Source organism: Temnothorax longispinosus, chromosome 6 (assembly GCF_030848805.1).
Source record: "Temnothorax longispinosus isolate EJ_2023e chromosome 6, Tlon_JGU_v1, whole genome shotgun sequence".
Lineage (NCBI taxonomy): Eukaryota > Metazoa > Arthropoda > Insecta > Hymenoptera > Formicidae > Temnothorax > Temnothorax longispinosus.
The window spans coordinates 5,066,673-5,077,646 of record NC_092363.1 but is presented as its reverse complement, the minus strand read 5'-3'; the positions used below and the strand labels follow the sequence as shown (position 1 = coordinate 5,077,646).

Here is a 10,974-nt window from a genome sequence, read left to right as displayed (position 1 = left end):
AAAACATGACTGCTACTGATAAGAACCAATGCGTTTTGTAACATTTAAATGGCATCCCCTGTCCGCGAATCCTGTGTATATATACATATTGACGTCTGAATTCCTTTTGTCTATCTCTTTACGTATGAAAATGATGTAGCGCCTATGAAAACTGAATAAAAGTTTATAGATAGACATCAAAATGGTTGTTTATTTTATAATGGTTATTATACAATGTTTATTTTACTAATTTAACACTCGGATAATAATCTTTTATTCTAATAAACTCATTCATAATCTGACTCTATCATAATTGTTTTATATTATCTCTTTTTATTTTGTTGTGTTGTATCCTGGAAATATTTTTGGCATATTTTTGACATAATAAATTAAATCTAAATTAATAAAAAGACATGTACAACTTAATTGGATAGAACAAGCGATTTTGAGTTATACGTTAAGAATCGCGTGAAGGCTTCTCTTGAAGTAGATGTCTATAAATGCAAATGCACATACACACAAAATATATATTCTGTATTCAAAAATAGTTTTTAGATTAATAAAATCTTGTTACAATACAGCATGTTGATATCTAAAGTTATACAAACCAATTTTTATATTAATCTCAATACAGACTTTAGCATTATATACCTTCGTGCAATAATATCTCTATTACTATTATTGATACAAGATTCGAAATATATTAATTGGAAGATCACATCTGCCATATAAATTGTCAGTAGAAAAATAATATAGTCAATTGTTGCAAAGAAATTGATAAATACTCTTTATTTTAGATCCGCCACTATTCTGGACTCCCTCTTTAAATTGGAGTTCTCTTTTTTCTTATGCATTTCTTTCTCCGTATTGTTACGTAAGTAACAACATGAAGAAAGAAGATAAAAAATATACGATATTTTTACATTGTTAGTGTACCATCAAGAACAAAGCTAAGTTCGATTATAGTCAATTCTAGATTTAAATAAGAAGTTTAAATAAGAGTGAAAATTGAGATTCTATTACTAATAAGAGAGATAATTCGAGCCTAATATTCCAGTATATAGGACTCTATTCTCTGTTCATAATTTAATAAATGTAGCAGATGTTGACGTAAACTATAGCAAGAATAAATTTTAATATTGAATTGCTTTTTATACAAATGCTTAATTTAAAGATAACAGTATCACGAGAGACCTTTTAGTTTTAATATTTTTTTCTGCTTTGATTGTGACTTATTCCTGCATTAATGTATCAATAATATTGTAGTGTTTCTCGCTCGTAGTTACATCATTTGTCTTATCGTTACTGTTACCTGGTAAACATAAAGATAAACGCAAACGTTTCAGTCTCGGTTTTTTTGTAACAGTTGGACACTCGAACGTGTCGTCGAATGTGTCATTAATGATTTCAACTTCTGGAGACGATGAACCATTTTGATCTGCAGTTTCCTGTTTTGCGTTTACTTGCTAAAGGATAAGAAATCAATTATGCATGTAGAAGAATATTGAAGAAAAAAATGTTATTTAAAATAACTTAACTTCTTCAACAACAGAATATATATATAATCATCTTACATATGTAAATAATAAATTTTGATATTTTATATGCAAAACTATAGAGAATTAATGCTGGTCCCTAATTTTTATTGCTTTGAAAAATCTTATATAATATATAAGAGAATAAGAATGCTTATTATTATATCGTGATACATTATGGACTTGAGAATTATATCTATTTTTCAAAATACATTATTACATAATTATACAAAATACGTTAATACGTAAAGTACAATATTATTAAATCCATTATAAAATACAATATTACAAAAATTTTCATCAAAAACGTATGTTATGGCAGAACTAATTTCCATTACAGTGGATTCCAGAATTAAATTAATTACCTGGGTAGAAATATCGACTGTCCGTACGTTAATCAAAGAATTTTCATTGGAGTTTCTTTGGCTACTAGATTTTGCAATACAGTTTTGGTCCGTAATCTTATGCAGCTTTTCCAGTTGATTAACTCGATGTCGTAGGGATAAATTTTCACTTTCGCTAAATGCCAAACGTTCCTCGAATTCTCTAAAAACAGAAAAAAGTAGAATAGAAACGTTAAAGATTTAGTATTGAATTTTAGTATTGAAGATTAGTATTGAATAATGACAATACGTACGAGCTCTTAGATCGTTCTTCCGCTAGGGAATCGCGATGCATCGTAAGTTGAGTTCGAAGACTTTCGATTTTTCTCGTTTTCTTTAATGATATCCTAAAATCAATGGATAGTGAGTTGTAAGATATCAAGATCAAGATATGTGTATAAGCAAGACATACTCTTTCAAATCGGAAATGCAATTAAGTAAAGTGTTGCGATCTGTCCTATTTCCAACCATTTCCTGTACATCCTCAAGCGTACCCATTGACAACGCATTATGCATGCTGCAACAAAGATCAATTTGAGCAATAAGCTGCCAATGCTCGACTTAATTACACGAGACGATCAACATAAATAAACGTACTCTCGAAAATGTTCCACTTACTTTTCTTCCCAAGACAGCTTCTTTCTCAGAAACTCAGACTTTTCCTTAAAATGCTTTATCTGTTCCCTCAGGGCATATATAGCTGAGTTTTTCTGATTGATCTCGCTTTCCACCTTTCGCACTTCCTGCCTAAGGCCAGCATTCTGTTTCTCCAGAATCGCATTCTTCGAGGTGTAGTACTTGATATTCTTTTCGTTCAGTAAGATTTGAAACTTCAGGCTGTCGATCCTGCTTTGCGAGGACAAATTGTCCGCATTATCCGCGGCGGTCTCGGTGTTCGAAACCGTGAAGTGAGCCTTATGGATCCTATTCTCCGTCACTTTGGCACGACATTGCGGACATGTCTCCGATCTGTGGAACAAACGTCAAATTAGTTGAAACGTTCGATCGATTCGTCGTCTCCTTTATAAACAAAATTGGAAATTTCACGACAAAACAATGGGATTTGTTTTATCCGCATCCTGGAAAGAGGGAGACGGACGACGGAAGATGCGGAGAGCGAACGATACTGATAATACGCGTCGCATTCGTAGGAACATGATTAAACATAACCGCGATACGCCGTATTTACCTCTCGAGCCATTGCAACAGGCAGCGGTGATGAAACACATGGCCGCAGCGAGTGAAAAAAATGTCTTCGGACGATATCAGCAGGTCGTGACAGATGATACACAGGATTTTCATTCTGCATGCGATGAAAGTGAAAACGAGGCGCATAAACGACAGCGATCGGCTCCGTCTTCAGCCAGCGTACTCGACACTCGTAGTATTCACACATTCACAGTGCTCGCACTCGCACTAGTCCACGTCCACGCACTCCACGCACGCACCTGACGCAGACGCAGCTAGTCGCGCATGATCGTAGAACAGCTGATGAGACCTCTCCCCCCTTCCCCCCTCTCCCTCTCATGCAGCTCGCAGCTCGCAGCTCGCAGCTCCGGATCTTGTTGCTGTATCGCACGAACAATAGTTGCGTCAATCTGTCGAGATTCCTCGCCTCGAAGTCACAGAATGCATATATTTCTTGATAGGAACTGATAGGAACTTTGGGCCGGTGCTAAAACACTTTGAAGGCTTCGAAGCCTGGAGACATCGCAGCAAGATTCCTCGTGGCACGATACAGATTGCATTTGCAAAAGTTAACATGCGTTCTGTCAGCTAACAGAAAGAAAATAATTATAGTACGAGGGTTTTGTTCCGTAGATTGGATTTAAAGTTCTCAGATGCGTGATGTACAAGTCGCAGTTTGTCGGCTTGGACGATAAGCCGTGCGATACGAAGTGCCTGTTGTGCGACCGCACGTTTGTCCTTCCGACAAACGAGACGGATTTTCTCACGCATTTGTTTAAGGCGCATCGCCTCGTTATAGCCGACGTTTGGAAAATTGCCAATTTAAGGAGGTACAATGACCAATTCTTATCCTGTTGCCTGTATCATGTGTGTGTACTTTGCAGTTAGATATAATGATCCTGATAATTTCAGTTATGTACATTACTGGAGCATAAAATTTAAGGAAGCACCGTTGACGACTTATTGTAGTACATTGCTAATGGACTGCACGCCGGATGGACAGCCAAGTAAAAATGAACATTATTTCCTGCTCTCTGACTGTCTGTCGGAGGACAAGACTTTGAGAGACGAAATACATCGGGCTAAACTGGTATGTCTATCAACAAACAGCTAATATGTTTGATATGTAGTTTATGATGGCTTTCTTTGTAACGATATGGAATTATTATTTCAAGGAATGGATATTGGCGAAACAAGCAGCTGAACGTGCGGATACCAGTTTCAAGCGCGGCTGTATATTCTGCCGTACTGAAATCTGTGGATCACGTGCCGAGTATATAAAACATCTTTATCAGAAGCACAATCTTTACCTTGGTAAACCAGAAAATTTAGTGTTTGTCGACGAGCTTTTAGACAAAATCCAAAACAATGTTGAAAGGTATAACATTAAAAAATTAATACATGCATTACAATTGAATCTACATGTGCTCCAATAACATAATGTAGTATATATATATATTTTTTTATAAAAATATTTATACAAAATTATTTATGTCAATCTTTTTAGTTTAATATGCATTTATTGCGAGGGAACATTTAAGGATCGTACGGTGTTAAAAGAACATATGCGAAAAAAATTCCACAAGTGTATAAATCCTCACAATAAAACGTACGATAAATTTTATATAAATAATTATCTGGAGCCGGAAAGGACTTGGGAAAAGAAACAGGTAATGTGCGATTTGAGATAAGAAATGTTAATACTTCAGAAATAATACTTCAGAATATAATGATTTTTTTAATTTCTACAGGCTAATTTGAAAACAAATCCTGACGTGGGAGGTGGCAGTAGCGAAAATGAAGATGAGGAAAGTTCTTGGTCTGATTGGAATGACGAATCTATTGGGATAACGTGTCTGTTTTGTAATTATAACAGTAATGAATTCACCTGTGTCTTGAGACATATGAAAGAGACGCACAGTTTTGATTTTGAAGAAACTGTCAAAGACTTGACTTTTTATCAAAAAGTAAAGAACTGTCGTGTAACCATTAGCTTTATGTTTTTAACGATATACTTTTCTGCAACGTATTATCAAATTACAGGTGAAAGTGGTTAATTATATAAAAAGACAAATTCAATTAAAACGATGTATTTTCTGCGAAACAGAATCAGATAACGTTTTAGAGCATATGAAGAATCAACGACACTGTAAAATTGCCACGCAAAAAGTTTGGGATCAGCCAGAGTAAATATATATATGATTGGAATTACACAGAATTTATCTATATAAAAAATTATATTAAATGTTTTACCATTTATTCCAGATATTATTTTCCTATGTCTGAAAATGACTCGTTTTTGTACAATCTTGACGCAACTAGTAACAGCGATGAAGAAAGCGATATTGAGAATCTTACTGAAGCAATGTAAGTATATATTGGAAGGAAATGATACATCAATTATAAATTAAAACAAATAATGCATTCAAAAAATTTCAGGTGTAATTTATAAACGATTTTCCCTGAATGGAAGCTAAACTTTATCCAGTATTTTAATGAAAAATTTTTTGTTAATTTATGTTATCGTGTGAAGTACTACTCGATTGCATCCTTATACATTAAGATTTCATATATATTTCTGCTGTTATTATCTAATAAATTTATCTATATTGCTTATTATGGTATACATTTTCTTAACTGTATAAGGTACAATTAATCCGGACGTTTCGGCTCCACATTGAGCCGTCTTCAGCGGTGTAAAAATTAGTAAAAGTAAAATTAGATTAGAAATGATGAATTATAAAGCTAGAAATTTTACTGTCAACAATTCTGCTTGGATTAATCGTCGATTGAGTTATTCACAATTTACGAGGCGGACCTGGGAGATGACATCTTAGAAGATAATTCGGACGAGGGGAGCACCAGCGGCGAGGATTATCCGTTGGATTCAGACTTCAGACGATGTGCAAGAGGTAATTAAGGACACGTGTTGGACGTTGGAAAAGACGTGTTGGAAATTTTCAAATTTGTGACTTGATCAATGCTCGTTCTTACGAATGTATATCTTTCAGCTTCTCGACTTGAAAACCAGATTGCAGATACGCTTACGCATATATTGCTCTTTACTACATTGGAGATTATTTCAACTGTGCCGAGAAGGCTGGCCATGTTTTTCTGACTGTGAAAATATGAGGGATAATAAGGTCTTCAAAGATGCGGACTCGGCAATTGAATCCGTTATAGAAAACGTAAAAAGCGTTAAAAATAATTAATAATAAATTAATAAAATTAATTATTTATTAATTTAATTACACAAACACTTTCTAATATATTTTACAAAATATGTTTATTTGATTATATAATGTTACACTAACTATTATCTAAGTATTATTTACATAATCATTTACATTATTTTTTTACCCTGGAGAAAAGTCTCTTACCACGTACTTTAGAGACACCTTTGCTAGTTCCCGGATTTTCATCTGATTGCTGACATTTTTCGTGAAGAGCTTTATATAGCAATTCAGCATCATTTTTATTTCCGAGTATTTCTTTTAGTTCTTCCTAACATTATAAAGATTATTCATATTTAATATTTTTATTTACAAATTGTACGAAAAAATTATATATTATAAAAAGAATTTAGACCTCTTAATTGTTGTTCACTTACTTCTGAGAGCTTGACAAGATGATCTAATGATTCCCCTTTATTCAATAAAATATGCAAATTTTTCGAATGTACACCCGGCAATTTAGCTATAAAATCTTGGATATGAGAGTTATATTTTTCTTCCATTACTTGCTTGTTTTCAACGTCATCTGCTCCAATTTTAGCAGCTACATTCGAATCAGGTTGATCTCGTCCTTGCTACAAACGTACAAAACTTGAATATCCAATAGAATTATTTATTAGATATATATTAATTATATTATTTCTATATATATAAATTTTGTTAAACATAAAATTATATATATATATATATATATTTGTATTACCTTTAATTCTTCAAACAATTGTGCTGTAGCATGTGGACTAGGAGACCATATAATTTTTAGTTTGGGAAAGTGAAGAGTTAATAATTGCAGTTTTGCTGTTACATTAGTATTTTTAAGATCTCTACCGACAGAGTAATTTCCCTGAAACAAGAGACGTTGTTACAATTGTTATATAAAAAGAATTGTGTCGTTTTTGTAAAATTAGATACCTGAAAACAGAATGGTTTATCCTGATCAAATTCTATGAGGAGCATGGGTTTAGCATAGTGCCTCGTCATAGAAACTGCTTGATTGTATAATCTCCCAGAAAATAAAGAGCCAATCAAATCAGATATACTTTTCCTCTCAACACATATTTCTGGTGTTAAAATGTAATCACCCACCTGTAATATTATAACATTATAAACCATGTACAGATAACATTATTTTACATTAATAAACTTAATATATATTTCACTTACCACTAATGTCACCGGTTCGATTTTTATACCGCGCGTATACAAAATGGCTGGTAATTCACTTCTGAATTCTCTCATATCAACAATAACTTTTGGAATTATTTTGGCTGCAGATTGCCCTCCTTTACGTGTATTGTCCTGATCTGTGTTATCCGCCTGAATTGCAAGAGCCAAACAATCGTCCGATTTTCCATCTTGATCTTCTGGTATAACCATGGTCTATAAAGTGAAAGAAATTAATAATAATTGTTTAATAGCATATTCTTTTTGTTCTGAGATCATATAGAGAAAAACTTACAGTTTTCGTATTAATCAAAGAATGAAACGCTTCCTTTTCCCGTCGTAAAGAGGTAAGATATTCTTGTTCTTCAACCGACCCGCCATAAATTAAAAAATATACTTTCAAGTTTAATGATGGGTTATTATTCTGATACACCTCTAATTGCCTCACGGTGCCAATATCGGCCACGTATAAAATAATATTATTTGGCATATGCTCAGTTAAGATTCGTTGTAAAGCCATTGGATCTCCTCCTTTCTTTAAAGCTTGTATAAAAATGATAGGTGCGGATGCCGTATAAGTCTCTTTAGTTAAATCCAATTCTGCGATCTTTAAAATTAGAAAACAGGATTAATAAAAAAACATTTTTCTAATAAGCTCCTAACAAGTTAAAATCTTTCTTAAATATTATAATAATGTATAACTTACTTGCGAACATTCTTCAAACAATGTCTGATGCTTCACATCTTCTTTGGAAGTACTTGGTTGAGTTCCTTCTGTGCATTTTTGCGACAAGGTGAGCACATAAGTATCCTGCATTTCCGGCGTTTCTTCCTCTGTATTACTTTCAGATGTTGATGGTTGATCTTTCGCGTTTTTTCCACTATCGCAACTTGTCTTTTGTTCTTTATTATGCGATAGTTTTTTCAAAGCCTCATAAAGTAAATATTCATTTGCACCCATAGTTAAATAATTCTTTAATTGGCGACATATAGTGTTATCGTGTACTAAGATAAGAACTTTATCAATATTTTCATAGTCTTTTTTCTTATGTTTCTGTTCTTGAATCTCAGATAATACTTCCGATAAAGCTTCCCATTTTGGATTTGGTTCTGGTTTCAGTTCATTCTTATCTGTGTAAACTCTGCTTCTCGCATATTTGAACAAATTCTCGAATTCATCCAACATTATCCAACCACCGGCTTTCACGGCATATTCCATAGTCCGTAAACGATTTAGCATGGCATAAAATGTAACAGAATCTTCGTATGTCAAGGATATAACAAGGGAACGTAACGTTTTTAAATCGGAAAACAATTGTTTGGTCGTTGTACTAAGCTGATGCCAGATTGGATCTATTTGCAAATGTAACTGCTTGTGAAATTTCTTTGCTATTGCATTCTCTACAGTCAGTTCGTCTAAGTCTAAAGATTTATTGAGCCTCTTCAATTCTTTCACGGTGTAATTCATAATATCAAGTAAAGTGGTTTGAATGTTCTGCATCTTCGGTGTGATCTGTACATGTAGTTCTATAACATCGGGCTCATGCTTGGACAAGCAATTATTAATAGTTGTGTGGAAACGTGGCCATAAATACAATTTCTTCACGAACAGAGCTTTCATAACTCGTTCTACTCGCAAATACCCAACCGTGAAAGCCAGTGATGAATTTGTGAACGCTTTGATAAATCCAGTTTTATTATGCTGTCTATATAAACGCAACGCAAATGCTTCTTGGTAAGCATTCAGAATATTGTGAGCTCTATAGACGAGAATACCAGTGACCAAGTGCAACGGAACTCTGTTTTTTAACATGTCAACCACCAAAATACGACCTGATATAAACAGCACTCCACCCTCCAAATACATTATTTCCCTGCGTTTATAGTAATGGTAAGATTTTATTAAATGATTATGTAAAATGAGAATGTATCTTTTTTATACCTTTCATTAGAGAGACATTCAGCATTCACTATACGCGGTAGCCTACTTGTTCCATAACTTTTAAGCAGATCAATAATGTAATTCTCATCATGATTGGTGGTTCCCAAAATTATAACTAGATTGCCCGGATCCGAGTAAGCTTTTATCACATTCGCAAAAACAGTTTCTATACCAAGACCCCTATGAACATTTTCCAATAAATAATAAGATTATACATTCTTACGTGAGATACAACAACAGCAAAGATAAAATATACTTACTTAGCTGTAATAACTAGTCCATCTTCCTGAAGAATTTCAAGGAAGATTTGGTTTTCGTATTCCAACATGTTTAACGATAATTTTCAATCCAATTTCTAGGTTATTTATTAATTGCTCCAGCGTTCAAAACAGTAATCCAAACAAAATATCCAAATTGGCAAAAAAAAATTCTATAATCTGAAATGGGAAGTATGATGCTTATAAAATAGATATGGAAACTAAGAAAAAAATAGAGTTATATAGTAATTAATATAGCATGGCTTACTCTATCACGAATTTTGTAAGTTTTTCCTGATGTCTCGTTGTAAGAGGAAGTATCGTCCTCGACCATTACTTCGGACACCAATAGAGTGTATTTACTGATTTCATGCGACGGATGGCCATAAACGCCAATACTTACAGGCCGTTTGAAGCTGCGAGGAAACGCCACATGTTAGACAATAATAAATTTGACAAACCATAATTTGCAGTACCTCTTAGGTATAAAAATAATATCTTCCCCACAGGTTACGGACTGCAGACAATAGTGCTCGTACGTCGGTTTGCTTATAATCTGCGACGCATATAAATCCGCATCCCCCGTTCTGAAAAGAATACAAAGCATACAATGTATCATGTGTTGCGACACTTAATAAGGAAAAAAATTCCATTTTATTAACAGGACAGTTAATAATCACAACACTATTCTCACTCACATCGTTGTCAACCGTATCTTAATGTCACCGTCATACGTCAAGCTGTAATATTTGTAAGAGCCACCAGGTACATCATCACTAACGTAGTGCAATAATTCCTCGTTCAGCGCCAATACATAGGTTATCTAAAAGTTCAACAAAAGTAGTATAATATATATACTAATATAATAGTTACTATTTAAAATATACTTTATAATACTAATATTACGCTATATAATAATAGTATAATAATTTACTACATAGAAATTTCACGAAGTTTAGAATCTCTCACAAAGAACTTGAGTAAACATGATCGTACCAATGCTGCAATAAGAAATATTGTCTTCATAATACGGCCAGAGAGAAGAATGAGAGACGACACGGCCCGATTTTAGGTTAGGTGATCCCAGAGTTGCCGTTCGCCGGAAGACTGGTGGGCAGCAGTGGTAACTGGTAGCACGCCCCGGCGACGTTCGCGAGCATCAGCTGACTGCAAAAATGGCGCCAAGCCCTCGAAATTACCGGCGGATTTGTAATCGTTTATTTTTGTTCGAATAAATCAAGTCCTGTTTATCTCCACGATTTTAAATTTCTTTAATAGTGTATATGTATAGTA

The 10,974-nt window shown here is 33.9% G+C and overlaps 3 protein-coding genes across 3 annotated transcripts; 1 reads left to right on the top strand and 2 right to left on the bottom strand.

Annotated features, from left to right (window-relative positions):
• Positions 1-292: 292 nt before the first annotated feature.
• LOC139815170 (E3 ubiquitin-protein ligase TRAIP) lies at positions 293-3,385 on the bottom strand. Its single transcript, XM_071781849.1, has 6 exons — positions 3,087-3,385; positions 2,516-2,866; positions 2,310-2,414; positions 2,152-2,244; positions 1,880-2,060; positions 293-1,445 (listed from the first exon to the last, which is right to left on the bottom strand). The coding sequence occupies exons 1-6, from the start codon at positions 3,230-3,232 to the stop codon at positions 1,212-1,214; spliced, it is 1,110 nt and encodes a 369-aa protein (XP_071637950.1). The 5' UTR covers positions 3,233-3,385; the 3' UTR covers positions 293-1,211.
• Positions 3,386-3,455: 70 nt separating this feature from the next.
• On the top strand, positions 3,456-5,797 carry LOC139815169 (zinc finger protein 277). The gene is made up of 8 exons (XM_071781848.1): positions 3,456-3,915; positions 3,998-4,175; positions 4,261-4,463; positions 4,593-4,755; positions 4,837-5,052; positions 5,129-5,271; positions 5,351-5,452; positions 5,525-5,797. Exons 1-8 carry the CDS (start codon positions 3,746-3,748, stop codon positions 5,535-5,537), a joined length of 1,188 nt encoding a protein of 395 aa, XP_071637949.1. The 5' UTR covers positions 3,456-3,745; the 3' UTR covers positions 5,538-5,797.
• A 516-nt stretch (positions 5,798-6,313) lies between these two features.
• Mei-9 (DNA repair endonuclease XPF mei-9) lies at positions 6,314-10,089 on the bottom strand. Its single transcript, XM_071781833.1, has 10 exons — positions 9,950-10,089; positions 9,685-9,861; positions 9,425-9,604; positions 8,189-9,356; positions 7,778-8,089; positions 7,483-7,698; positions 7,231-7,404; positions 7,022-7,162; positions 6,696-6,893; positions 6,314-6,589 (listed from the first exon to the last, which is right to left on the bottom strand). The coding sequence occupies exons 2-10, from the start codon at positions 9,750-9,752 to the stop codon at positions 6,434-6,436; spliced, it is 2,613 nt and encodes an 870-aa protein (XP_071637934.1). The 5' UTR covers positions 9,753-9,861; positions 9,950-10,089; the 3' UTR covers positions 6,314-6,433.
• Between the last annotated feature and the right edge of the window lie 885 nt (positions 10,090-10,974).

What these genes read in the sequence shown, in the direction of transcription:
- LOC139815170 (XM_071781849.1), bottom strand. Translation starts at nt 3,232, where the DNA reads ATGCGCCTCGTTTTCACTTTCATCGCATGCAGAATGAAAATCCTGTGT. An exon ending in TGCATTTCCGATTTGAAAGA is followed by an intron (nt 2,245 to 2,309) that starts GTATGTCTTGCT and finishes CATTGATTTTAG; the next exon opens with GATATCATTAAAGAAAACGA. An exon ending in CAGTCGATATTTCTACCCAG is followed by an intron (nt 1,446 to 1,879) that starts GTAATTAATTTA and finishes CTTATCCTTTAG; the next exon opens with CAAGTAAACGCAAAACAGGA.
- LOC139815169 (XM_071781848.1), top strand. Translation starts at nt 3,746, where the DNA reads ATGTACAAGTCGCAGTTTGTCGGCTTGGACGATAAGCCGTGCGATACG. An exon ending in AAAATTGCCAATTTAAGGAG is followed by an intron (nt 3,916 to 3,997) that starts GTACAATGACCA and finishes TGATAATTTCAG; the next exon opens with TTATGTACATTACTGGAGCA. An exon ending in ATCCAAAACAATGTTGAAAG is followed by an intron (nt 4,464 to 4,592) that starts GTATAACATTAA and finishes CAATCTTTTTAG; the next exon opens with TTTAATATGCATTTATTGCG.
- Mei-9 (XM_071781833.1), bottom strand. Translation starts at nt 9,752, where the DNA reads ATGTTGGAATACGAAAACCAAATCTTCCTTGAAATTCTTCAGGAAGAT. An exon ending in GAATGTCTCTCTAATGAAAG is followed by an intron (nt 9,357 to 9,424) that starts GTATAAAAAAGA and finishes CTATAAACGCAG; the next exon opens with GGAAATAATGTATTTGGAGG. An exon ending in AATTGTTTGAAGAATTAAAG is followed by an intron (nt 6,894 to 7,021) that starts GTAATACAAATA and finishes GTACGTTTGTAG; the next exon opens with CAAGGACGAGATCAACCTGA.